Source organism: Ammodytes marinus (assembly GCF_949987685.1).
Source record: "Ammodytes marinus genome assembly, chromosome: 8".
In the NCBI taxonomy this organism is placed as follows: domain Eukaryota; kingdom Metazoa; phylum Chordata; class Actinopteri; order Uranoscopiformes; family Ammodytidae; genus Ammodytes; species Ammodytes marinus.
Window position 1 is genome coordinate 24528569 of NC_137212.1, and position 27878 is coordinate 24556446.

General features: G+C 43.4%; 2 protein-coding genes across 3 annotated transcripts; one reads left to right on the forward strand and one right to left on the reverse strand.

The window, feature by feature from the left end:
• Window positions 1-140: 140 nt before the first annotated feature.
• On the forward strand, window positions 141-9092 carry prkaa2 (protein kinase, AMP-activated, alpha 2 catalytic subunit). The gene is made up of 11 exons (XM_080032244.1): window positions 141-188; window positions 289-524; window positions 2093-2234; window positions 3084-3177; window positions 4924-5068; window positions 6262-6349; window positions 6532-6756; window positions 7300-7462; window positions 7697-8035; window positions 8123-8249; window positions 8824-9092. The coding sequence occupies exons 2-11, from the start codon at window positions 425-427 to the stop codon at window positions 9072-9074; spliced, it is 1674 nt and encodes a 557-aa protein (XP_079888370.1). The 5' UTR covers window positions 141-188; window positions 289-424; the 3' UTR covers window positions 9075-9092.
• Window positions 9093-12749: 3657 nt separating this feature from the next.
• On the reverse strand, window positions 12750-26489 carry LOC307254534 (uncharacterized protein). Of its 2 annotated transcripts, none has more exons than XM_080032956.1 (20): window positions 26272-26489; window positions 24429-25555; window positions 23840-23991; window positions 20964-21158; window positions 20572-20866; window positions 20338-20468; window positions 19865-19905; window positions 19700-19734; window positions 19340-19514; window positions 17059-17218; window positions 16428-16560; window positions 16298-16332; window positions 16121-16202; window positions 15979-16013; window positions 14637-14709; window positions 14470-14541; window positions 14314-14336; window positions 14116-14149; window positions 13495-13606; window positions 12750-13393 (listed from the first exon to the last, which is right to left on the reverse strand). In XM_080032956.1, the coding sequence occupies exons 1-19, from the start codon at window positions 26278-26280 to the stop codon at window positions 13510-13512; spliced, it is 2904 nt and encodes a 967-aa protein (XP_079889082.1). In that variant the 5' UTR covers window positions 26281-26489; the 3' UTR covers window positions 12750-13393; window positions 13495-13509. The 2 variants fall into 2 exon arrangements, with proteins under 2 accessions (XP_079889082.1, XP_079889081.1); XM_080032955.1 differs by having other exon boundaries at window positions 14314-14339.
• Window positions 26490-27878: the final 1389 nt, after the last annotated feature.

Below are 27878 nucleotides of genomic sequence, written 5' to 3' on the forward strand. Positions count from 1 at the left end.
CTACATAAAATATCAGTGAAATGACAGAGCAACTGGATAGTCCATAGGCCTACACAGCCATTGTTTTTTCTTTATAACACTAAGGCTAGTCGACCTAAGGTAGACCTACAATAGGGGTATGTGAATAACCGGGCTGCAAAACTTGGCACAACACCGGTTCGCTCGATTGGAGATGCCCGGCGTGCAGGGTAATCCATCCCAGCTATACTTTACGACAGAGGCCATCTGGTCTCAAGAAAAGCTATTGCTTGTTTCTTCTATGGTTTTCACCTAGCTTTAACCGGACAGTGCCCCTGGTTCTTCTCCCCTTCCTCGCGGTGAGAGGAGTGACGTGCCCCGCCCCCGCCCCTCGCGCGCCCCGCAGGCAGCGCACTGACCCACCGCACCGAGAGAGGAGCGAGCCAAGCCGTCGGTAACGGAGAAGATGGCAGAGCGGCAACAACAGAAACACGAAGGCAGGGTGAAAATCGGCCATTACATCCTCGGGGACACGCTCGGAGTGGGAACCTTCGGGAAAGTGAAGAGTTAAGTCATGTTTGTGTATGTCGTGCCGAGCTGAGTGCCGAGCTGAGTGCGAACGTGCTGAACTAAATGAAGTGGTCGCCTTGCCCCCCCCCCTCCCTCTGTCTTTTGACTGTGTCGAATTTACCGACAGTCCCTGAGCAGCTAGCGTAGCTGCCCGGTTTAACGGTAGCGACGGACGCATTTTAAGACGTAAATGTGCTCCAAGAATCCGCTCGTTTGAAAGTCAAATTGTTTCCTCGAAGCCCGTCTGTGGCGGCTGTCCTCGGAGGGGGCAGGTGTCGTTACCTGGAGACGGACACATACTCACATTGTAGTCACATAGTATTACTGCGTATTAACCTAAACATGAAGGGTTTATGTTGGGGTAGTATTAATGGTGGTTTGTTTCCCCCCGTCTCGCGGTAAAGGATGCACGTGAAGCTTACAGCGTCTGAGCTTTAACGGCGTTTACTGAAACAACTGACAACATGTTTATAAACGGTAACGGTAAAGCTAGTCGGTATGGATATACGCCACCCCGCTGCTTGCCAGTGTGGACATACAGTTTTACTGTAAGGCCTGTCATAGGCTATTATTCCAGGACTGTTTTTAGACACTGACCGTGACCTTTACCTCCGCCCTCTCGCCCATTAGCTTAGTGGGGGTGAAGCTGAGGTCACGGTGGTCTGTAAACTGGCACAGATTCTGTTAAAGGGGAATCATTCAATAGAAATCAGTGCAGTGACTCACATTTAGCTTTTGATGATTAAGTTTGTTGTTTTAGGCTATAGGGTCATGATGGGGTTAGAGCAGCCCCTCCACCATTTGTATTAATGCTCCATAGCTATTAACAGGGTTTCTGCTACAGTAACAACAGCTGCATACCCTCTGACAGGCAGATGCCAGCAAACCCTTCACATACAGTATACATAAAAAGACATGATGATAATAATACAAATGTAATGTCATGTGTCAGCCTGCTACGCAACAGAAAGGTGTTAGTCCTCCATTCTGGAAAATGCCTGTTGTCAAAATCACTTTTTGTCTTTAAATCAGTGAATACCTCCTCATGATCTGCTACCTATCCATACTGTGTGCGCACTGAAAGAAAGTCCAGTGTGAATACACAGCCTGGGCTCTTTAAACGTGCATGTTGCTAGCTACAGTGGGCCCCTTTGTTTACATACCCTTTGTTTGTATACCAGTTTACAGAGCCTAGGCAGTGTGTTAACAATTTTTTTTCAGCATACACACACAGTATTATAGACGGCTATGGGATCGTGGGGAGATATTCTCTGATTTGGACAAAAGTGATTTTGTCAACAAGCGTTCTCCAGAATTGCGAACTCCTCCTTTAATGCTTCATAGCCGGCCCGTTAGCAGGGGTTGTCAGCTACAGTAACAGCGGCTTTGAAAGGCAGATGACAGCAACACCCATAACAAATGTCATACACATTAAACGTCACTATAATTCTTTGCAACCCTAATCAAAACCTCTGTGCCTTTTTCTGCTGCCCTTTGGGTATCTATATAGTATCTTGTGCCCCTGTGCAGTCTCCTTCATATATGTGTTCTTGTGTTTTTCTAGTCGGCGTGCATCAGCTGACAGGCCATAAAGTGGCTGTAAAGATCCTAAACAGACAGAAGATCCGCAGTCTGGATGTCGTTGGGAAGATCAAACGAGAGATCCAGAATCTCAAACTGTTCAGACACCCACACATCATCAAGCTGTGAGTGGAGAAAGAGCACACACTCAGTGCTCACACATAGACAGACAAACCAGAGCAATCAGCTGCTGTTGTAATATGGGCCTTTTCCTATGATGGTGTTCCCTATGTGTAGTGGCATGTTTAGCTTGTTCCTGTTTGTTTACTGTAGCTGCACTGTACTGAGCATGCCCTCATGGTTCCCAGGAGTTAGATCACACGCAGACTATTTCTGTGTCTGTTCACACACAAAGAAATCTGTCGTGGTTAATCTTCAGTTAAATGACACAAGTTGCTGTAATTCCTGTAATGTCTAAATCCCTGTCCTCGTCGAGGTGTCCTGGCTTTGCCTTGGTTTCTTTTCTGACCTTGTGTTTCCTTCTTTCTCTTTCTCCTTATCAGTCCATGTCTCTCTGTCTCCCTCAACAATCTCTGTGTTATTTTTAGGCCAGGGTTGGGTTTAGTCCACTGTCACACTGCAAGCTATGGCAGATATGTGAGCTCCTTTACTGTAGGTCATGAGATGGGGCCTTGTGGAACAGACATATATACTTTCAAAATCACACACATGTATTCCAGCTATTCTCACCTGTCTGTGTGTGTGTGTGTGTGTGTGTGTGTGTGTGTGTGTGTGTGTGTGTGTGTGTGTGTGTGTGTGTGTGTGTGTGTGTGTGTGACTGTGTTTCTGTTCATGTTTTGAAGTACTGTAAATACATTTGGTTGAGAGAATTAAAGATGTGAAAGAAGCCGGTTTTGGTGTATTTATAGCCATTTTTACTGTAAATGTATGGGTATGATGTGAAGTAGTCTGAAGGGTTGACTAATGTACAGTTAGTTCATGAAAATAAATACACATGTATGTTTGTGTCGTAGGTACCAGGTGATAAGCACACCCACAGATTTCTTCATGGTCATGGAGTATGTGTCAGGGGGTGAGCTGTTTGACTACATCTGCAAACATGGACGGGTAAGACACTTCACCTGCTAGCTGACTGCTTTTTTTTCTATCTTTATTTATGCCAGATACCATGTACAACATACTATATTAATCTTAAGAAAAAAAGGAGAAGAGATGCTTAGAAAGAGATCTAGCTTATAGCTATTTTCCATCTACATTCCATGATGGGCAGGTGAACAGAAACAATGAAATACAGAGCAACCACAAGGGTGTGCGCACACACACACACTCTCACACACACACACACACACACACACACACTCTCTCACACACACACACACACACACACACACACACACACACACACACACACACTTTGTATGGAAAAAAACTAAGTAAACTACAAATATCAGAATATCACATACTGTACATGCAGAGTTAGTAAATCAGGTCGCAAAAAAGTCAAATTGATTAAGAGAAGTTACTTTAAATCCATTTTCTTACTTTAAATATAATGTTGTCAGGTTGACAGGGAGTTTAGCAGCATTGTGGATTATGTTATGCACTAAATGGACATACAGTATGAATAAATAAACAAGTTGTTACAGCTGAACATTTTATATTTATCAACTACGTCACAATGATGATAGCGTCATGATTTCCTGTCCAGTACTCTCTTAGCCTGTTTATGAAGTGACTTACCGTAATTGGATTTAAGACAATCGTATTTGCCAACAACATGATGTGCACTAATGGTAATAAGAACTTATCTTTGCATTCAAATATATTTTAAGAGGTTGGAACTGTGAATAAATGCCCAATATATCATAAAGTTGATAATGTTTTATTTCAAATAATGGCATATTCATTTACTACGCCATTTGAATGTAAGAGTAGGGTCTAGAGAGTAACACCTTTGTAGTTAAACTTGTCAACATTTTTAAATCTTTTGTCTATATGAATATTTGGAAAAAGACACGAGTAACTGAGTAACTTTGCGTCTATTTTCATTGTTCGTGATATTTTGGCAGCAGCTTGTACAGTTTATTTCCCGTGCGCATACAGTATAATACCATGTCATCTGCATACATCAGGGTCTCCACACACACATCACATACAGATGGTGAAGACTAGATTTGAGTCCTCGCCCTTCTGTTTTCTTTTCTTAGTTGTTGTCGTGAACAAGTAAGAGTCTGATCTTGGTGTTTCCCTGACGTTTGTGTTCATACACATCATTCTTCATGCTACTCTTTGCTTTTGTAATGGTAACTTTATAATAATTAGATTTAAATAAGTTGTTGAAGCACATGTATTCATCAACTATCCCCATGTTTCCCCACTTTTTCCGGCTTAATTACTGTTTTTAACCTCCTGGTGATATGATTTCCAGTTTATGAGTCATGAAATACACGTTTTTTTCCCACACACCATCTCTGCTCCAACATGCTGAGAGCTGTCTGATTCTTTTAACAGCTCTTTACATTTTCACACACACACACACACACACACACACACACACACACACACACACACACACACATTCAAGAGACAGATACTATGAAATAGCTATAATGAGGACAGACTTTATTTTTAGTAGAATAATCCCACTTGAACTTTAGCTGACCACTGGGCCACAGCAACCTCATGAAACAACCCTGAACATGATACAATTGTTCCAAACAAGACACCGCATGACTTCATTATCCATTACTTTTTTCAAACGTGTTTTAAGTCATAACACTCAGTCACACACGATTAAGTCAAGGAACCACTTGGCGACAGTCCAATCACGTCCATTCATATTGTGTCTTTCAGGTGGAGGACACAGAGGCTCGCCGTCTCTTCCAGCAGATTATCTCTGCTGTGGACTACTGCCACCGGCACATGGTGGTCCACCGAGACCTCAAGCCAGAGAACGTCCTGCTGGATGCCAGCAAGAACGCCAAGATAGCAGACTTCGGTATGGCCCCCAAAGAACACACCGATAGTTAGAGGGAAGGAGGGAGGGACTGGCTGTAGAAGAATTCTAATGGGATGTAAGCAGAAAATGATATAAAGACAAGGAGCTGAGTGCTTGGTTAAAGGCAATTGAAAAGCCTGTTTCACAGTTAAGGTGGAGTTAGCGATTCTGGAAATTGTTTGTTGTCAAAAATCAATTTTTGGCAAAATCAGTAAATGCCCCCTAACAGTCCGCTACCTGTCCGTACTGTGTGTGCTATAAAAAAAACTGTTATTAAACTAAATACACAGCCTAGACTCTGTAAACGGGCATGTTGCAAGCGACGGTTGGCCCCCTTTGTTTACATACCAGTGTACAGAGCCTTGGCGGTTTATTGAATCCAGATTTGTTTTCAGGGCACACACAGTACGGACAGGAAGGGGGTCGTGAGGAGATATTCACTGATTTTGTAGTGATTAGGACAACAAGGGTTCTTCAGAATTTGCTGCTTCCACCTTTTTAAAGTGAAATCACACACTGGTAGAAGAGTGTGCGATCACCATCACACACATGTTACAGTAACCTCATTATTAAATCAGAATGCATTTCTCACTGAACACAGTCTCTTATCTGTATGGTCAGACTGTGCCTGATGCAATGAGAAAAACATATTTTCAAAAACATACCGAGGCGCTTGTGCACAGCAGGGTGTGTGGGGGGGCGGCCAGAGGTCCCCTAGCAACGGCCAGGTCTCATATCATGTCTGGCAGGAAGCCTTGAGGCCCAGTGTCATCTGATAGGGAAAGGATTCAGGGGGGTGCAGCGGGAGAAGTGTTTTGGCTGAGAGAGCAACAGACACTGTAAGCAAGAGAGTTAAGGGAGCAGGGCTAAAAAAGATAAAGAGAAGGTCACAGAGTGTCTGGTGTTTAGTGTACGTTCTGAAAGGCCTGGCAGGCAGAGGGAAGCACATCCAATTAGATCAGCTTTGTGTTCAGAGCTTGGAGCCTTGGAGGGTAAAAGAGGATAAAGATATCAGCGGTGTCTGTCCACAATGTATAACTCCTCACCCCTCCCCTCTGCCGGGCCACGTTCAATTGAACCTGTGTATCAAAGGATCAATAGCAATAAAGGTAATTGGGGATTGTTTCATTAGTCCGTGTTTGTGTCAGAGCAAAAGACTGAAAGGAATTAACGGCTGTGTGTTTGGCCCACAGGTCTGTCAAACATGATGTCAGATGGGGAGTTCCTACGGACGAGCTGTGGCTCACCCAACTATGCTGCTCCAGAGGTCATCTCAGGAAGGTGTGTGTGCTATTACAATTATTCATGTCTAGAGGACAATATTTTGTCACCATTAGTTTTCAATATATATATTATATATATTTCAATGTTGATACATACAATGGAGTTTAAAAGTTAAAATAGTGCATGACATCTTGTTTGTGGATCCCTGTGTTTGCTAAGCCTACGTGTCTCCCTGTCAGGCTGTATGCAGGCCCAGAGGTGGACATCTGGAGCTGTGGTGTGATCCTGTACGCTCTGCTGTGCGGCACGCTGCCCTTTGATGACGAGCACGTCCCCACGCTGTTCAAGAAGATCAGAGGAGGAGTCTTCTACATCCCAGAGTACCTGACCCGCCCTGTGGCCTCACTGCTCACCTTCATGCTGCAGGTGGACCCGCTCAAGAGGGCCTCCATCAAAGACATCAGGTGAGCGGTCTACTCTGTGGGCTCACTTGTTCCCTATCAGAGGTATCCTTTATGTTTTGTTTCTGTATTTAAAAACATATTTTTTTTTTGCTATGGTTATGGTCATGGTTATTCATACAGCTTTATTCTCTGCCCTCTGCACTCAGTTTCCTACAACTCGTCAGTCAAATTAAGATCGGAAAATTGAAGTTGACACACACATGGTGCTGTGTCTCCTCTTGTCTAATCGCTAGTCCTGAAACTTAAACGGTTCCCCATCTGAAGTGTCAAACCACAAACAGATTTTTGTGATTGACTTCATACACGTTTTTAAAGGTGGAGTCAGCGATTCTTGAGAATGCTTGTTGTCAAAATCCCTTTTGGTCGAAATCAATAAATATGTTCTCACGATCCACTACCTAAAAAAAACACTGTTAATACACAGCCTAGGCTCTATAACCAGGCATGTTGCTAGCTCACTTTGTTTACATACCCTGCTTGTTTTACCTACCAGTTCACAGAGTAAGGCAGTTTGAATTGACTGATAATGTTCTCCTCTGCCAGGGAACATGAGTGGTTTAAGCAGGACCTGCCGGGCTACCTGTTCCCTGAGGACCCGTCCTACGATACTACAGTGGTGGACGAGGAGGCCGTCAAGGAAGTGTGTGAGAAGTTTGAATGCACTGAGCCTGAGGTGGTGTCAAGCCTTTACAGCGGGGATCCACAGGTACACAGGACACCTTCACATGAGTTTATTAAATGGTGATGATTATTCCCAACTAGATTATATACAGTATATATGTACAGTATGTGTATTTTTATGTCTTCCAATCACTTCGCAGTCAAATATATGACATTGTTTGAGCAGTTGCGGGTTCTGTACACTAACATGTATATTGTGATAGGTCTCATGTCTGTTCTTCTGCAGTGTAAATTTCCATCCTCCCTTCTGTCCACACAGGATCAGCTGTCAGTAGCCTATCACCTCATCATAGACAACCGGCGCATCATGACCCAGGCCAGTGAGTTCTACTTGGCGTCCAGTCCTCCCCAGGGCTCCTTCATAGAGGAGGGCATGCAGTTGCCCCCCGGGGTCAAACCCCACCCAGAGAGGATGCCCCCACTGCTGGCCGACAGCCCCAAGTCTCGCTGCCCCCTGGACGCTCTCAACACCACCCGGCCCAAACCGCTGGCCGTCAAGAAGGCCAAGTGGCACCTGGGTATCAGGAGTCAGAGCAGACCCTATGATATCATGGCTGAGGTTTACAGGGCTATGAGACAACTCAGCTATGACTGGAAGGTAATAGCATTGTGTGCATCATACACATACACTTATACAAACAAGGGCAAACATTGGAACTTAGATGGTCTGTTATTTTGACTGTAGGTGGTGAACCCGTACCATCTGCGAGTGCGGAGGAAGAATCCTGTGACGGGAAACCTGGTGAAAATGAGCCTGCAGCTGTACCAAGTGGACAACAGATCCTACCTCCTCGACTTCAAGAGCATCGATGGTTGGTGGCATTTCCTAATCTGTAACTAATGCACCACAGCAAAAAACAAATGCCCATCCTGAAAACAATTCTTTCCACTTTGTTCTTTGTACGATATAACCGACATGGCTCTCCCTTAGTGCAGGTGTAAAGCCAGTGACCGTACAGTTCAATCTTTCTGCCCCAAATATGGGAGTTGTAGGAGTTGGAACAGCTGAGGTGGTGTTTGTGCACGTCTGGTTCTTGTGCATAGATTTGCATTTGCTTTTCCAGCCCGTTCTAATTATTCTGTTACAGTCCTCCTGACCTCCTCCTTCTACCTCTGTTTCCTTTTTCATCTTCTGCTTTTGAAACTGTCTGTGAATTGAATTTGGAATATAAACATTTGGAGTTGTTTATTTACATCAACACAATAGTAATGTATTGGCCTTCATACTGAATTAAGTAATTGCATTAATGTATGTACATATGCAAACTATGGTCCAAATCCAAAAGAGATCCATGTAATAATAATAGTGGAATTATAAAGAACATACTACTTCTCTGTTGAATGCTGATGCTACTGTCCTCTGCGGCCCCCCTCCCCTCTCCCCAGATGACATCATCGAGGCGGTGGGCTTTAAGTCGGGCTCGTCCACCCCTCAGAGGTCTGGCTCCAGCTCGCTGCTCCTCAGACCCAGACTGAGCATTGACTCCTCCAGCCCGTCGATGGACCTGCCCCAGCTCAGCTCCTCTCTGCCTGGCTCTCTGTCCGGCAGCTCCCCCATGCTCGCACCGCGCCAGGGCTCACACACCATGGACTTCTTTGAGATGTGCGCCAGTCTGATCACCACACTCGCACGCTGACACACCACCCCCCGTCAAAACTCCTTCTAACCTCGCTCGTAATGTCACTGTCCATGTCAGTGGATGTACTAGGCGGTGTAGATGCTTGGGAGGGACTTCCTCTTTCTGTCTCCTAACCGCTTGTGTTAGAGTAGAAAGAGTCAATGGGAAATGCTCGTCAACTCAGATTAAGGGAGACATAGGGAGGAAGCCTTTTTTTTTCATTCAGAAAAGGCAAGAGTAGCAGCTTCTTTTTTAGTTTGTTTTTTTGAAACAGTCCTTGGTAGTGTCAGAGTTTCGTGATAACTGGTCCTGTGAACTAGTGGAGGAGCACTGTAGTGAGAGGTCTGTCACGTGTCAGGTCAGCAAAAAGGTCAAATTCACTGTTAACCCCTCCCTCAAATATCTATTGTCTAATGTCTATTATCAGCTGCAGACATGTCATCGCCCACCCATCACACCTGCTGAGTTTTCATTGACACTGATCGGAGGTCAGTTTTGCTTCTCGGCTTTATGTTTTGATCAAAAAAGGGACTTTGAATCTGTTACGGAGGGAATTGTCGAAACGTTTAACATTTGAATTTAGGTTTTATATATTATGTAGTTTGTAAAGAAAAACAGCTTTTGTTAATCCATGTATATTATATTTATATTAAACTAGTATTACGTAGCTGAAAAGGGTTGGCAAAAAGGTATACCAAATAAGAGACTTTATATACGCCCTGAACACGATTATTATTGCCTAGATATCAGATCAATATTTATTTTTGAGAGATTGTTTTTTTTAGGCACTGTAGTGATGCACCGACAAAGAGTTCTCTCCTGATATGAATAGATTGTAGAAGATGAATGGACCTAGAGAGACACTTGGCACTGACCATGTCATGCATTCAGTGTTGAAGCAGAGATACACACCATCTCACACATTTTATGCTATTTTCTTCCCCCACCATCGTTTCATACACTAATTACTCACACAGACTCCTTTCCCCTTAAGGCTCCTTAACAAATGATGAGACGGGCTGTTAATATTATGCTGACTTATGCATGTGCCAAACATATCCAATACCTGGTAAGCTTTTATTATCGCCCAAAGCCTTTCAAATGTGAACAAATGGCTAATGTCCATCACAAATCAGAGCCTAGTGTGAAAAGTAAGAAACCCACACATTACACTTTATTATTTACACTTCTATATAAGAGCCAAAAGAAAGACAATCTTCAGAAATGACCCCACTAGCTGATGATGTTTTTCAAGATAGTTCCAAATGGCATAAAAGACTTGGTTACTGTGTGTGTGAAGAGAGGTGAACCAAACAGAGCTGGTGTGTATCTGCTGCAGCAGGACAGTATAAGCCACACAACAATTTCTCCAGCTGCCTTAAAGAATGCAAACACAGTCACTGTGCATACTGTATGTTTGTGGAGAGTGTGTGCACAAGCCAGTTTGTGTGTTTGTGTGTGTGTGTGTGTGTGAGAGATGGAAATCGGAGTGTCACATGATGTCATTTTTTTGACGGAGGAGGTTTGTGTATGATATATCTTCTGTTGTTGTCTATTCAGGCTGCATTGTGAAACTCATTTGCAGCAGTTTGCTGATTTACTGTTGTATTGCATCACACACACTTTCATGTAGCTGTCGGTTTACGCTTTTTTTTTAATGTTGTGCATTGTCCTGTTCTTATCTTAGGTGGGGTGTCTATCACTGTTTTTCTGTTTTCTGCTCATGTGACTCTTTCTCTCTGTTTCTTGCTGCTGTCTTCAGTAACAAACACAACAATTGAGAAGTAGTACTTACTCTATATTATACTGGTGTCACAAATATTAAACCTTACAATGGCCAATATTTTAACATCCAATATTCTATTTAGGAATATATCTATTCATTATTTTTCGGCCAAGTGATTGGTCAAAGGGCAATTGTTAATAATGGGAAGAACTTGGCCATGTTTAAGGTTCACACAGACACACATCGTCTCGACTACAACTATTCAACCCCGTCACAGTATTGTTACCCAAGTGCTCCACAAAGTTGTTGTGTTATCTTATCCTGTGTTTGAAATGGATTCAGTGATCTTTGCCTTACCAGAGCATTCCCAAAGGCTTCTGGTTGAAACGATGACTGAAATCCTAAATCACCTGGGTTCTGTTCTCATGTTCTGCGTAGGGCGGTCCTTCCAGTGTGACAGTGTGCACACGCTCACACACACACACACACACACTATTGAGTGTTGTCTGCTCCCTGCTACAACCAAGCCCCAACCTCAGCGATTTTTACCAGCATCCAATAAGGAAGTGACCACAACTGTAGTATCCCGAAAGTGCCACTGGGGGGGTGGTAACAAGACCGAGCAATTTTTCTTTGACTCACTTGTTAGACAGGCCGTTTTCAAAGTCTTATTAAACCTATTTACAGCCTGGTCCACAAAACCATTTTAGTCTGTATGTTTAGGTCATATCTCCATGACAACACTGAGGGGGGTGATTTATTTTGGACCACGCTAGTTTTTATTTTATCGGAGGTTAAAATGTATTGCCGCGATCTCTTGATTGACAGCTCTCCGCCCGTTGTCCCTGACTTTGCCTCGGAGGTATACGTCAGCTATCTCCCTCCCCCCGACGTGAGGCGGAGTAAAAATTTCACAAAATGGCGACGCGCACAAACCAGGATTATTGGATGCCGTGTGAATAACTGAGGTCAGCCCGGATGCTACATCCATATTATTTACTATTTATGGCTACAACACACCATTGTGAACACCCATTAATGTTCTTCAGGCCACCCTGTGGTAACCACTCTGTTGCTGTGTCTTAAATGGTTTGTCCTCTGCACAGTGAACTAGGTTTGGTCACATCAGAATCATATCTGGGTCGTTTTGCTCCCATGTCCGCTGCTAGTGACAACAGTCCAAAGTATTGATCAATGAAGTTCACTATGTTGCAGAAGTATTTAAAAGCTCCTGTTAAAACCAGTATGTGATGTCAGATGTACTGTACTATTACAGCTGTATGCATCTACCATGTGGCATGTTAGTCGTGTAAACTGGGAAACGTGCCAGAGGGCCTAATCAATACAGACTTTCGGTGTTGTACCAAAGTGAGTATTTTCAATACCCAAGTGTGAGTGATTTGTGTTTGGGAGTGTGTGTGTGCGCACTGGTTATCGTGAAATAATTTGTATAAGGGGTGTGTTTGTGTGTGTGTGAGTTGAATGTGACGGTGTGTCTCTCCTTGTCTCTGTCTGATTGGGGTTTGGGTTTCTCATGTTATGCACTGCATGAAATTGCTGTTATTATTTGCACTTTAATGAGTATTTATTGAACAACAATAAACAGACATATAAAAGGAAAGTGCCTCTGTCCTGAAGGTTTAGTCAGTTTGGACATTTTACACATTCACACCCGTCACAGAGGATTATTATTGTGTTGTTTTCCTTTTGATTTCAACAATAATATATAGGCTATAGTTTTTTTTTTACATGAAAATGACCTCAGATGATCATCACATTACGTTTCTCTATCAGTAATACTTATAATATTCATCAGCTTGAGGGGGAAATCTAAGAAGAAACATCCACTCCATAAAACTGAAAGGTATAGGAAATAATTAAGTTGTTGTTTGCGAACCAGAAGGTGCCGCTATGAGCAACACGTCTGTAACTGGTACCAGCCCAAATCTCCACGTTAACACAAGAACTGACATGACCTATATTTATCCATACCAAAAATGACGACGGGGAATACAAGTAGAAAAAGATGGTGGTGTATAAAAAGAGCACAATTATACAAAAAAAACGGAGCGATATCAGGTAAACATTGAGTCCTACAGATGCACATTGGGTAAGAGGGAGGACAATGATGACGTGCTGGGTGCTTTAAACTGCTCTGTATCCCCTGGCCTGTGGATGACTGGTTGGTCCTGGCAGAAGGGAGATTATCAACAGTCTGCTGGGTCTGCTTTGAGGAAAAATAGACATTTCCGTTGTGCTCTCTCTGTATTTCCACCACTTAAAATAGACCCTCCAGAAGTGGTGGGCAGAAGGACTTTGTGTCTGCAACAGTGTGTTTAGTCCTTTCAAGTCCAATCTGGTCGCGGTTTCAAAGTCCCTCAGAGGCAAAACTTGCGAGAAACAACGCTAGTAAACGTTCTGGTGTGCAGTGATGGGGACAGTGTCGCTCTTTTTAAATCATCATACCGATCCATTACCGCCGTCACCGGGTAAATAAAGTCACAGCCGAGAAGATGAAGATGCTGCCACAGTCTTAGTTGACGGACAGGTCACAGTGTGGAGAATAACACAATAGATATATCCTGTTCCCTCTCCCTGGCCGCATCGTGTCCTGGAGTAACAAACAGAAGAGCACACATCGTGTCAGTATACTGTATATTTCTAAGTGCATAGACATGAGCAGGGAAGAGAGTCCAGGTGATTCCACCTCACCTTGTTTTGAGATGTTTACTCCACGGTAAAGTCAGCATACAGGTCAGGAGGAGGTAAAATGATCATATCGCTTGTGCCCAAATCTATTTCCTGTGTTGGGTCAACTTCAGGCCTGTGGGGGGAAAAAAGATTTGAAAAATAACTCAACCTTACCTCCCCCACCTCCAATGTTCCCCAGACAACAATGAATATTTGCCTTTGTTGCATGTGTTAAATGATTTCTGAATGTGAGCGCATTATATTGGTGTATGCAGACAAAATGTGTCATTTTGGCCCAGAGACTTTCAGTTTAGTCCTGTGTGTCAACTGAGAAAAACTGTTAAGTATGCAGGTGCATGATGGTCCATGTTGGTCAGTGGACCAGCAAGGGACAACGGAGGGTGGCCTCATTTCACCCATATAAAATACACTAGTGATAAATGAGAGAAGCTCATCACAGAGACATTAACAAGTCAGTGTCCCACCAGGACATAAGACAGTGTAACTTCCCCTGTGTGTCTCTCTATCAAACACAAAGACAATAAAACACTCCCGACTCATTCCAGGCAAAAAAGCAGAGGAACATGTCTGTCCACAGCTTGCACAACATGCTCTACATTTTTCTCTCTGTGTTTTACTTACGTCTGAACGGCTTCTTCCTGCTCCTGCTCGGGAGCTGACACAGAAACATTGGCTTTAAGTTTAATTGTATTGATGATCATAAGACATATTTCATTTGTATCTTATAGCAGTTATGCATTGTTAATACATTATTCATTAATAGTATTACTACGTGGTTTTCTATATTTTAAATTGGCGGATATTTTTTTTATCACTTACTTGTCTCCAGTTGCTGTGCAGTGCTGCTGTAAAAAGGAAAAGCAACATTTAGACACAATCTGTGTGTGTGTGTGTGTGTGTGTGTGTGTGTGTGTGTGTGTGTGTGTGTGTGTGTGTGTGTGTGTGTGTGTGTGTAGGTTTGTGCACCATGCCTACCTGGCAGCAGGCTCCGCATGTTTGGGTGAATGGAAAAACGTAGCCAGCTTCTGAAGTGCTTCATGTCTTGCTCTGATAAAATAATAAAATGGCAGAAACAGACATGCTGAATATCCACAGTTTGCTTAGTGTGTGCTTGACTGTCATAGTGTTGCTGCTAAACTCACTGCATATGGGAGCCGCCGTTTGGGTTGATGTCACTGTGGCTGTGCTGGTGGTTTACGGCAATGTCTTTTAATCCTACGAAAAACAATAAAGGAAAAGACATAAATATAACACACCTACAGCATTAATTACACCAGGTCACTGGAACTGAAGTCACCAAACTTTGAACTGAGCATTTCATACTTTACTTAGTTCCGTCTTCCTTTGTACACAAATAACCTGCCAATCCAATGAATCACATGTCTGTGTGATGAGGTATTCTAAGTATGCACTGTTGTGACACTTCCTACCCTCCCCTAGATGAAAAATGGGACAACACATACTTGATGTGCTCGGGTATGACAGAGACAGAATCCACTGCAGCTATTAGTTGAACTAAGGGTCTTAAAGTGAGAGTGACCTCAAGGAAACATTTTATCGACGTTAACCCGTTCAGATCCCCCGTCCATTCCACTGGACCACACTTTTAATTGGAAAGGTTGCAATAAGACATTCCAACATTACACCCAAAAGTGACATTGTGTTGACCGTAAAAAATAACTTCAACAGGTGTAACTGCTGTGATATTGAGCCAATAACCTGGAGACTGGACTGACTTTTGCACTTTTTCTTTTACTATCAATAATTGTGTTTTTGTGTTTTTTTAATAATACATAACATGTATGCAATGTGCTTTAAAGCAACACTTTATTAATTGATATTGGTTATCCCACTGATTAAAATAAAAACACTTCATTTCTGTTAAAAAAAAGGTATTGCTTGTGCTGTTGTGGTTAGAGCGAAAGATAGTATACAGTATGACATATAATAATGGTTTTCATAAAATGTTTTATTACTTATGATCTATTAGTGCAGTAGAAATCCACCATTACAATTTTTTGTGTGTGCATGTGTTTGAATCGTAATCGGGTTTTGAACGGGCTAAAAAATAGATAAACAACTAACAAGTGACAAAACTATAGCACTCCAACACATCCTCCCTAATCTGAACCACTGATAACAGGGTAAATACTTGACTCTATGAATATGTGCCTTTAAAAGCCGTCTAAAGATAAAACGTTGGTAAACGGATTCTGTGCTCACCAACTTATCTGACAAAAAAAAGATCTAAGATGCTCGTAGTGTCTCTTGTCTCTTGTATCTCCATTAAGATAAAAGAGATAGAACATGACGAGTCAAACTTATTGTGTGGTCTATAACTGTCTCTATCTCATCCACACTTTGTTTGATATTTGCTTAGTATTTGTGTTACGTGGTATCAGTATTCTGCGAGGAAACGTTTTATCACCCAAGACACAGAGTTGAAGTCGTGTTAGTACAGAAGTCTGGTTGGGATGCTCTTACCCATGTCAGGCATTGAGAGTGTCCTGTTGTGGCCCCTGAGGAGGAAAAAAAACACATTGTTCAGTGTCTTTGCTGCTGATAACCCTATCTCTCAAAGCAGTATAAATCAAAACCTCTTAGATTAAGGCTGAAATGGACCTACATTTGCGCCATTGAGTCCGTTTCCGAAGTGAGGGGGAGAGGCTCTTCGTCATCGGGGGTCCACTCCTCACTGTCATCTTCGACTGAAAGCATCAATCATCAATGTCAAAACGCTACAGAAGTCGTTAAGTACAGGCTGTTTCTATGAAAGAAGAGAGGGGGGGGGGAGGATACTTACAACTTTCATGTGAGGGCGAGAAGTGGTTTGAGGCCCTGAGAAAAACAGAGAGAAGGGACTGTAAAGCATCATTTTCACTCGACAGTGTGATAAATAATGAGTGAGTCATGGTTGTCACTGTAACACATACCTGCTGCCCGAGCTCAGCACCTCTGTGTTCTCTGTATTATTGTTGGTAATGTTTCGGTTAATCGCAGCCTTCTTTCCCAGCTCCAGCATCTCCTTGATGTCCAGCTCCACGTGGTCCACTGCCACGTGCCCATCTGGGAAACATATCAACGTGGTCAGTGACTGCAGCACGGCAAAGGTGCTTGTCTATACACTGTCAGAAGTAGGGGTCCATTTCTGTCCCCACAAGGTACAAATAATACCAATGTAGCCCCCCACGGTTAAATTATTGGACCTCAAGGTAACTACATGTACTTTATGGAGGGCCACCAAGGTACTAGCAGTAAAAGGTGCATATTTGCACCACTTCCTTTAAATGTTAAGGTATAATATCAGGAGACAATTTGTGTTAGACCAAATACAAAACAATTGGTTAGGTAAACTATTCATTTTACTCTAAAATTTGAAGGTTTTACTGTTTCTTTATGTATTTAGGGTTGAGTTATAGGGCACATAAAAGTAGTACCCAATATCAAACGAACACAGCTTTAGAGGGTACTGCCCCATTGACAAGCCATACCCCAGAAGGTACAATAATGTCTCTTGTTTTCTGAGTGTGTGTACATGCTGATAACATGACCGCATGAACTCACAGTTGTTACTACTGTCCCTGGCCAGCCACTTCCCTTTGGGACAGTTGGTGGTTCGGATGATGCTGATGATGTCACCGCTCTGGACGGGCAGGTCGTGTTTACGTCCCTTGGTCGTCACGGTGACCTTTGCCTGGTACATGGCATCCTCGTGTCCAGTGATCTATCAGACATAGCACACATTCACATTTACACCGCGCTATTTGTTAAAGTGTTTAATCGATACGACAGAAACTTTTCAGACAGGTCATAGCACATTGAGCACATAGCACAGAGATGCACATAGGTATATTAATGATAGCTGATGTTGGTACTGTGCTTGCTGTTTCAGAGGAACAGCTCAAGTTCTGGAGAGCGCTTATTGTCCGAATCACTATGTCAAAACCAGTGAATATTTCCTCACGATCGGCTAGAATTTCCGTACTGTGTGCATGCTGAAAAAAATATGGTGTTAATACACATCGTAGGCTCTGTAAACTGGTAAACTGGTATGTAAACAACAACAATAAAGGGGCCCTATACCTTAGCTAGTAACATGCGTGTTTTTAAGTGGATCAGTGCACACACGGTACGGATTGTGAGCATCGCTGACACCACCTCTAATGACATAAACCCCCTCCAAAATGTGCACTGCATGGTTTACAATAAACTGATAGATATTGCTGTAATGTACATACATAACACTTCGTAACCAGATCTTTTGTATAATTTAGTTAACCCTCCTATTTGCTCTGTTTTTATTCTCCAGCACCTCCTGAGGTTGATATATGTCTCTGTAGAAAATGCCCCACTATGTTCACCAGCTATTCTATTCCTGTGTCTGCCTGCTGTTTGATGCTGTGCAGGTTTAGAGCTTTTTCTTGCTGGAACAAACAACGCCTGCTGTGGCCAAAAACAGCTCTATGGACCAGAACATTAACAATACTGTCACAGTTTATCTCCTGCAGCCACACACTCTCCCATTCCCAGTCCTCGCTTTATTTCCTCCTTCTACTGGTTCCTACCTCAGCCTCTTGCTCACTTCTCCCACGACATGTTCTTTCTCCCAACCCCCCCCCCCCCCAGACCTGCCATCCTCACACTGTCCACTAGATGCCTTCACACTGTTCCAGCAGTCCTCCTTATTCCCCTCATCACCTGTTCTTCCTTCCCTTATCATCAGCCACACATACTACAGTACATATACCATGTACTTTGCCATTTTCAACATTAGTTGTGTGTTGTGCTGCATGCCTGTTCACATGTTTGCTTACCTCTAAACTGTGAAAATGAAAAAGTTAGAAAAACTTCATTTGAGCCAACTAATTACCTTTGGTTGAGATAACTTATCGTTCATATTTAATCTAACTTCAATTTGTTAGTTTCTATGTACTAAAAATTCCAAAAAGTTTTTGTGGCAACTTATTATTTGTTGTTCAGAACGTTTTTTAGACAGTGTGACAGTTTTAACACAGTGTTTGCATACAGTTAATGTTTGCTTACACATTTTGACTGACTTCGTTTAACTTGTTATCTGCATAACAGAGAATGAGTTGGCACAACTGTCATTGTTTGAAATTCTTAGTATGTAGAACTCCTAATTTGAAGTTTGTAATAGATACGAAAGATACATATTTATTACTTATGAATGATAAATTATCTCATCAAAAGATAATTAGTTGGCTCAAATGACATGCTGTCTTGAAAATTTGAACTTTACTAACTTTTTCATTTGAACAGTGTGTGTTGTTTTTCAGTTAGCTTTGTGTCTCCTTAAAGCACTACAGTTCAACCTGCTACCTTTGCTGTCATTATTGACAGGTAAGGGCTGTACAACCAGAGCAAAGGTTAAAAATATACAATGCTACGTACAGCTGAAGGGAACTACAGAGTTGGATGATAAAATATATTGATTGGGCCTGTAGCTACTTTAAATCCCCTAGACAGTATGCCATCACCTGTCTTCATTCACATTAATCTCTCTCTTTCTGTTGACTGACACTTTGGTCCCATTAGCTGGACCCGGTGAACCCCAGAGAAAGTCTTCTGTTACAACACGGGCTACAGTATATTGCAGAAGAAAAGACTAACCCATAGATCTCCTGTCATAAATATCACCAACAATGAAAACAGTGTTTACACAGATTCCTCTTGGGGCCTGCATGTGTGTAGCTCATGCAGCTCAACTCATCCGCCGGAGGAATGAATACAGACAGGTTATGTGTGCCAAGTCATATAACCCCACCCTCCCCCCTGGCTGTGTCTGCTCCTCCCTTTTACCCTGTCCAAACAACATCACACTCACTTTGAATTTCTTCCTTATCTCGTTCTCTCTCTTCTCTCTCTCTTTCTGCTCTTTCTTTTCCCTCTCTTGCTTCTCCTTCAGCTCCTTCTTCTCCTTCTCCAGACGCTGCTTCTCCCTCTTTTTCAGCTCTTTCTCGTCCGGCCCTTCAGCGGCGGCTGCGGCTTTCTTGTCACTCCTGCAGGAAGAGAAAAGACCAGGATGTTTTGCAGTTTGTTTTGGTTTTGGCATTGTTCGTTGCCTGTTTAAATGGCACAGGAGAATGCAAGGGGGAGGGGGGGGGGGGGATAAAGGAACAGACTGAACTCGCAGAGATGAAAACTGTAGTTGTGGGGTCATAAGATAAAAAAATAAGGTCCTTACTTTCCGAACCTGCCCGTCTTGCTTTTCTCTCCATTCTGTAAACACCAACAGAAAGATAAGGCTTCACATTACAATGATCATCAGTAGAATCTCTGACGGATAAGCAACACTTAAATCATGAAGAAAATACGTTTTTTTTAGATTAAAAATGGAGTCAGTTCTTACAACGGTGCCTACGGTTTCCTGGGCGGCCTCAGCATATGGATCTGTGGAAGACACAGTTATTAAAAAATCACTTAATATATGAGAGATGTTCACAGCACGTGGCCACATGAAAGCATTCAGTCAAGATTGTCTTTTTTTGTTCTTGCTATGAAGCCAATTATGACCTCTCTGCAGTATGTATACAACCTGTATAATTGATTTAAATATACCCAGAGGTAGTCAAGCAGGTGGGGTTTGCTATACATGCATTGCTGTCATTTATCATAATTGATCTAACTCCATGGCTGAATAGTAGATACATGAGTAGTTTACACTCATAGGATAAGTGAAATATTCAAGGAATTTGGTTGATTGTCAAAGTTCATGCAGGCACTATCACTATCATACACTCAACATAATCTTACCAATGGGATAAGGCTGATGTGTTTGTGTCTGGTGTTCAAAATATCTAATATCTATCTCATTGTCCTTACTCTTTGGTGGTCCTTTGCGTTTCTTGCCGCTGCCAGTCTTTCCTCTCTTCTTGCCCGAAGTGGTCCGAACGTCCTCGTAGGCACTATTATCTGTCCCCTCGTAGACGCCATTGTCCACTTCAGCTTGTCCCCTGGGCCAGTCAGAGAGAAAAGACAGACAGGAATTAGAACAAAGTAAGATGAAGGAGTATTTCAAACAAATAAGAGAGGAAAGATGTATTTCACGTGTCCTACCCTGCCTGTGCTGGAGATTCCTGAGAGACTGGGGAGGAGGCTTCTGGTGGTGGATTATCTTGGCCTCCGGACACGTCTGGTGCGTGGACCTCAGAGTCAGTTCCCGGAGTAGTTATCCCGTTAGCAAAGAACTGTGACAGGCTCTGTCCGGGTTCTGGAGTGGCCGGACCATTGAACTCCTCGTTCCCCCAGTCCAACACCTGCATCTCAGGGGAGTGAGCGTTGGAACCTACATCGTCAAACTCTGGGACGTCCGTGGTGTCCATCTCTGACAATTCAGGATGGGCAGATCTCTCTGTGGATGAGGGCCAAACAACATGCAGATAAGATTAGGGGAGCTGATTAAGTTTGGGTTGAAAAAGTCGCTGTAAGTGTAACAGTGTTGGCCTCACCTTCCGCAGGAGGATGAGGAGGGGTGAATTCACTAAGGTTGACAAAGGGAGGTTTGTCTGGCTTCTCTAGATCAGGACTCAGAAGATTGAGGTCTGGGAGAGCCTTCCTGGGTGGAGGAGGTGGAACCACCATCAGCTCTGGGATGGGGTCAGAGCCCTCCTCATTGATACCTTCCAACACTGGAAAGGCTTCCCCTGCAAAGGATCCCAACACGTTAATACATGAGGGTATCATGATTCATGACCGACGGATAGTTTTCAGAACATTTAAATCTAATAGAAGTCTTTGTATTTGCAGTAAAAACTAGACTTCGGCCGAAACACCAGGAGGAAGTTTCTAAATGTGGAAAGGGAGAGAAGGTGTGTGGAAGAATTTTATTTGTGAGATGACCAAACAGGTCAAACACACTGTGAAAGCTGTTGTCAAGTAGCTCCACGGAGCAGAGATAATGCCATTAGGAGTGAAAAATCATGAAGGCTTCAAAAAGACACCTCCCACAGGCTGTAACTTTTTGAATATATTGGTCAAAGGGCTTGCAAAGCACTCGTAAGAAAGGTGCAACATGATGGAATTATACGTAATTTTGTCCTTACAGTGCAACATACTGTATATGTTCCAACTTTGAATTCAAATTAAAGGTGGAGTCAGCGCTTCTGGATAACGCTTGTTTTTAAAACCCTATCTCCTCATGATCTGCTACCTTTACGTACCCTGTGTGCGCTGAAAAAATCCAGTGTTAATACCCTTTGTTAAGATAACCGTTTACAGGGCCTAGGCTACGTAATAACACCAATTTTCTTTTTCAGCACACACACATTACAGACAAGTAGTGGATAATGAGGAGATATGCCACTGATTTTGACAAAAAGTGATTTTGACAGCAAGCTTTCTCCAGAATCGCTGACTTAACCTTTATATTGTCCTGTTTAAACATTAACTAATGTGTAGGCTACTCTTCAAGCCGCTGTTAACCCAAATCCACAAAATCCTTCTATCTATGTGATTTGGGGAGTTAGTTGCACGATAGTAAGCATCTGAAAAGAGTTTGGCAAATGTATCAATCCAAATGAAAGATTTTGTCATAAGTTTGATAAACTTGACAGAAATTTGTTTTAGATGTGGTATAACTACATATCCCCAATAAGCATTTTGAACCAATAACTGCAGTCCTCTCCCTGAACGTTCTATAAGAACAATGAGTGTTGCCATGAAGACCGTTTGATACAGCCACACCCACACAGTGCTGTCAAACGGTCTCTAGACTCTAGACAACAAAGTGTTTTAATATTTATGAACCTTTATGTTCTATCAGATTGTTGTGATACCTCATTAAGACACCCAACCTTTATATCATGTATAGATTTTTACTATATTGGACCAGGTTTCCAGGGGCTTTAAAGAAACCTCTTGAATTATTTTGGTTAGCACAAATATACAAGCATATTACTTTACTACTAGTCTCGCGAAGCCAGACCAAACTACAGCAAGTAGTATGGTCTGGAAGCACACCGTTTAGAGCCGTCTATTCGGGGGGAAACTGGGCTGGCCTGTTTTTATTTCTTTAAACCAATCACAATCATCTAGGGCGGGGCTAACCCCGGGAAACAGCAGCGGTGTCGATGCAAAATAGTGCCGGGGGGGAACTTATTCTGATGGAACATCTTCACGTCCAGAGGCTGTCAGAGAAATGGCTAAATCTAACCCGCAAACGCCACAAACTAGCCACGTAGTCACGCAGTGTTATCTCTGGTAACATTATCATCGGCGGCCCATTGTCCTGTAAATCACCAAAGAAATAATCTAGCTGGTTATAAGGTCCGGTGCTCAATCCAAACCACCACGCTTCATTTTCCAGAGTTTATGAGGGTATTTCTGCCCGGGGGAAGTTGTACAATGAAGTTGGACAGCTAGGCTAGGCTAAGCTAGGCTGCGCAGGGTCCCGGACCGCCGCCACCGATATTATCCCAAAGTATCGCCACACTTTATTTCTGTCTACAGTAATGTGACTTCTCACACCCTGTGTGTGTGTGTGTGTGTGTGTGTGTGTGTGTGTGTGTGTGTGTGTGTGTGTGTGAGAGAGAGAGGGAGAGCGCTGCACAGAAGCACACAGGTTGACTGTGAGCGAATTGTTTCCTAGTTTGAGGGGGAGCTCAATACGGGAACGCCAGCAACAGGAAATGGAGGCGAAGCGTTGTTAGCCGACGCCAGCGCCAATAGACGCTGGCGGAAACGGTTCAGCCAGACTACTTTACTACTAATATCTAATGTGTGACAACAGATTAAAGGAAATGATAAATGCAGGGGGATCTGACAGGTGCATAAAAAATACATGCATAATAACAAGTTCTGTGCAAATACTGTCAAGACGACAGCGCCGGATTCACTTCCCTTTCTGTGTATTGTCAGTTTCCCTTTAAAGTGTTTGTCGCTGCAGCTCTCTGTCACAATGATGGACGTGCTCCTGTCATTGCTGGCATACCTCTGCTGCTCTGCCCTTCCTGCTGCTTAGTTGTTTCTGGCATGAACGAGGAATGTCAGGTGTGTGTGTGTGTGTGTGTGTGTGTGTGCGTGTGCCTGTGTGTGTGTGCGTGTGTGTGTGCGTGTGCGTGTGTGTGTGTATGTGTGTGTGTCTGTGTATCCTTAAAAGCTGTTTCACCGAACCAACACCCGAGGCAGCCCTACCGGGTTCAGAAACCCTATACACTCACAAATCATGTCTTGTTGGTGCACAGTTTCACAGAACATACCTGCTGTCCTGATATTGAGATAAGCTGTGGTGTATTTCATGTTACACAGTTGCACGCTGAAGGTAAATCCACTAACACTACAAGTCCACGAGAGAGAGAGAGAGAAGCAGCGATGAGTCCAGACTTACCGTGGTCTAAGCCGTTGACCAGTGGAAGGCCTTTCCTCGCCCGATCCTCGTAATCAATGGGTGGTAGATCTGGGAGAGAGGGGGTGGGACTCTCAGAACGCGATACTGCTTCTGGGGTGATGGAGTAGCTTGTTCTGAGGCTTGACTCTGGGCTGAAAACGGATTATAAAATGTTAGTGTTTTTTCAAGAAAATTTGACTAAATTGTATAAAATCGAGCAAACACTCTGCCGTTCCCTTAAAGGTGGAGTCAGTGATTCTGAAGAATGCTTGTTGTCAAAATCAGTGAATATCTCCTCAAGATCCGCTACCTGACCATACTGAGTGTGCGCTGAAAAAAAAATCCAGTGTTAATACACAGCCTAGGCTCTGTAAACAGGGATGTTGCTAGCTACGGTGGGCCCCCTTTGTTTACATACCCTTTGTTTACATACCAGTTCACAGAGCCTAGGCTGTGTATTAATTACGGACAGGTAGCGGATCGTAAGGAAATATTCAGTAACATTTTGTTTCTCCAGAATCGCTGACTACACCTTTAACCACTGGAACAATGCAGTGTTTGTCCATCTCTAAAGTTGTGTGTCTTTTACCTGGAGATCTTCCTGCGTGCCTTCTCCAGAGCGTTGAAGACCCTTAGGTCAGCCGGTGTCCTCCTCCCAGGGTTCATGTCCTCAGCCCTGGAGAGGGCCGACAGGGCGGAGATGGGACGCTCGGCTTTGGGAGAAGCATGGAGGAGTGCAGTGTCTATCACTGAAGGAGGGGGCGTCTCCACTGCAGCTATATTCACAGCTTCTATAGAGGCCTCGGCTGGGCTCTCTGGCACAGGAGGTGATGGAGAGCGAATGGAGGCCACTGGAGATGGACCAGAGATTTTGAGACTGGGCGGAGGGGTTGGGGCAGCACTGGGTGGGCGTTGAATGATTTCATTCTGGCTAGCGGGTCTGGATGTAGGCAGAGAAGGAGTTTCTATATGAAGAGGGGTTTCACTCTCCGGGGTTGGGACCTCAGGAATAAAGGCGGGGGGTGGGTTGAATCCAGGAGAGGCAGGGACAGTGAAGGGCGGGGTCAGTTCCACTTCATCAATGGAGTCAGGTAAGGTGAGCATGTCTGGCAGAAGGGGCTCTGGTAGTATGTCGCTAAACTCAGAAGGCACTGGGATGAGCGGGGGTAGTCCAGGACCAGATGAGCTGGGGCTGTCTAGGATGGGCTCTGCCGGGACCTTTTTGGTGGGCCTCTTGAAACCCATGAAGCCCTTCTTCTTTGACACTGTGTCTTTGGGTGTGGGCGTGACCGACACCAGCTCCTCGGTGCTCTCTTTGGCTGCTGCATGGAGCCCCAATGAGAACCTCTTGTTTTCTTTCTTCTCCTTCTTTTCCTCCGGTGCATTGCCGTCAAGCTTCTCTTTGCTTCCCTTTGTAGTCTTGTCTTTTTTCACTTTCCCTTCACTCTTGCTTTTCCCCTTGGAGTTAGACGGGATCAGAGGCTTTTTGCTCTCCTTCTTGTCATCTTTGAAGACCACTCTGGGGGCCTTTCCTTCCATGCTGAGGGAGGTGAGCAGGGAGGGGCGCGCCCCAGCAGGGAGGTAGTGAGTGGGGCTCTGGGGAGGGGAGAAAACCCTCGGTTTTTCTGGGAGAGCAGGTTTCATTCTGGGTTGCTTCATGAGGATATCGTCCTCCTGGAACCTGGCCCTTAGAGCTTTAAAGTCCATTGTGTCCTCCTGGTGAAACACAATGCCGTATAGCTTGAGAAACAATATTACGATCAACGCAATATAACATTTGTGAGATCTCAAAGACATGCGATACTCGTTGCTAAACATAGATCAAGAAGGAAAATCCTGGCTGTTTAAATGTCCCCTCACAACACAATGGTGGTTTGTTTTTTACACATTTGCATATCTCTCTGTCTTTCTGAGTGAATAGAGAAAGTACGCAGACTTGATTAGTGTGATCCGTCTAAATCAGGAGGGGTTCAGAAGCAGACACACAGATATGACACACAGCCAAAATGTTATAAAAATCTGTGTAATAAACATATTCACTGGACAATAATGGACTTCTTATTTTATTTAATCATCATCCTATCTTTGTTTTTCTGTTTTTTTTGTGTAACATCTGTTTTTAACATTTGATTTTTCTCAAATTTGTTTATCTTGTTTTAATCCCCAATGCACCTCCAGTTGTGGCAATCTCCATCTGGTTGTATAGGTGTCTGTGCAATGACAATGAAGGCCATCTTGTCTTATCTCATGGCTGTGTTGAATCACAATCAATCACATCTCACTAAAGATGTATACAAAGCCACTATGACAGAGGGTAGACTTACACCAGTTAACACGTTCTAAAATGTCTCACTAACAAATAACCTATTGTAGTTAATATGGATAAATTATCTTTAAACACACTTCATTATTACTATTACTGGAGAACATACCTGATCCATTGTGTTATTTTTAATTATCCACCGACACAGTATAAAAAGGTTCCTCGGTCAAGTATAGGTCAATTCCTCTTCAGCCTCTCATTTTGCGTCCGATTGAAAACACACCATCAACCCAAAACACTTCCAAAGTCTGTATTGGGTTCAGTGCGTCTCCTCCGTGCAGGTCTAGAGAAGTGTGCGTCCCCCCCACAACTGTGCGCACAAGCTGACTTCCGTGGAGGAATGAGGTTGAGTAGCAATACTCTCACTCATCTCATCAAAAAAAAACAGTCAGTCTCGTCAAACGGGTCTGAGCGACACACACTCTCAACAAGCTCTGTGGTTTTACCTATCCAACAGGAATGTGGCCCGGCTGGCACAGTGTGACTCACTCAGTCACTGTCATGAAACCTCCAAGCAGTGTGTTCTTTCATAACACTGTCAAACTTCCACTGGGCCTTTTTTTTAATACATTAAATCCTCCGTATGTGTTATTTTGGTCAGATGTGGTATCTATCATATCTCTACCATCATGAATGTTGAAGGTTAAACATTGAGGGATGGGAGACGGGAGGTCGCGCAACATTCCAGGTTTATTGCGCAGACTGCAAAAGTATTTAAGCAGGCATTTGAAATATGACGTAAATACTATGAGCTACAGGCACACGGCCTTCATAAGGATAATCTGTCAATGCCAACCTGAGATTGTACTGATAGGTGTGTCAGGGATCTCACATGCTTAAAGGCCTTAAAGTGTAGGCTCTATGAGAGTACTGTGTATTTGAACCCTCTGCTCTAGAAGAAAAAGTGGACGAAACTTATAAGAGGGCAGTTCATCCTGCAAATTGTCATGCAGATTGTTTTTTTTTCAACCTGAACTGACTGCAACTTGTCTTTCCAAACATAACACACCTGTATTGTAATTATCCTGGAAAAGACAGTGAGATTCTGGAACACGCTTGTTGTCAAATGCCCGTTTAGACAAAATCAGCTAATATCTCTTCACAATCCGTCACCTGTCCATACTGAAAAGAAATACAGTGTTACTATATATCGTACACACACACACAGTACAGCAGGTAGTGCATTGTGAGGAGATATAAGCTGATTTTGATAAAAAATAAAGTGATTTTGACAATAAGCGTTCTCGAGGTATCACTGACTCCCCCTTTAATATATGCATGCTGAGTGGCAAGAACAAATGTCCATTCGACTAGACAATATACCCATGGAAAAACCTGAGCTATGTGAATATTTTAACATCGTAGCGCAAAACTGAAATCAACTAAATGGCCCGAAACCACTCAAGGTAAGTGAGAAAACTGCCACTTTAATCGTCAGCACAGTTTCAGTTTGTGCTGTTAAATATGGAATAACCAAAGTGTGTTGCAACGTGTTTTCATCTTCAGGGAGAGAGGCAGAGCAAGAGGAAGGCCTGGTCCTGTAGTCGGCTGTTAATAAAGCTTATGACAGCTTTCATTAGAGGCTGCCGCTGCAGCAGAATGTGACAGGCCATTAAAGCTGTGTTAAATTACAGCAAAATACTGTGGCACTCGCTTTACACTAACTGAAGACTTACAGGGGGTCACCTCTGCCAGGCACACACCATTAGGCTCACC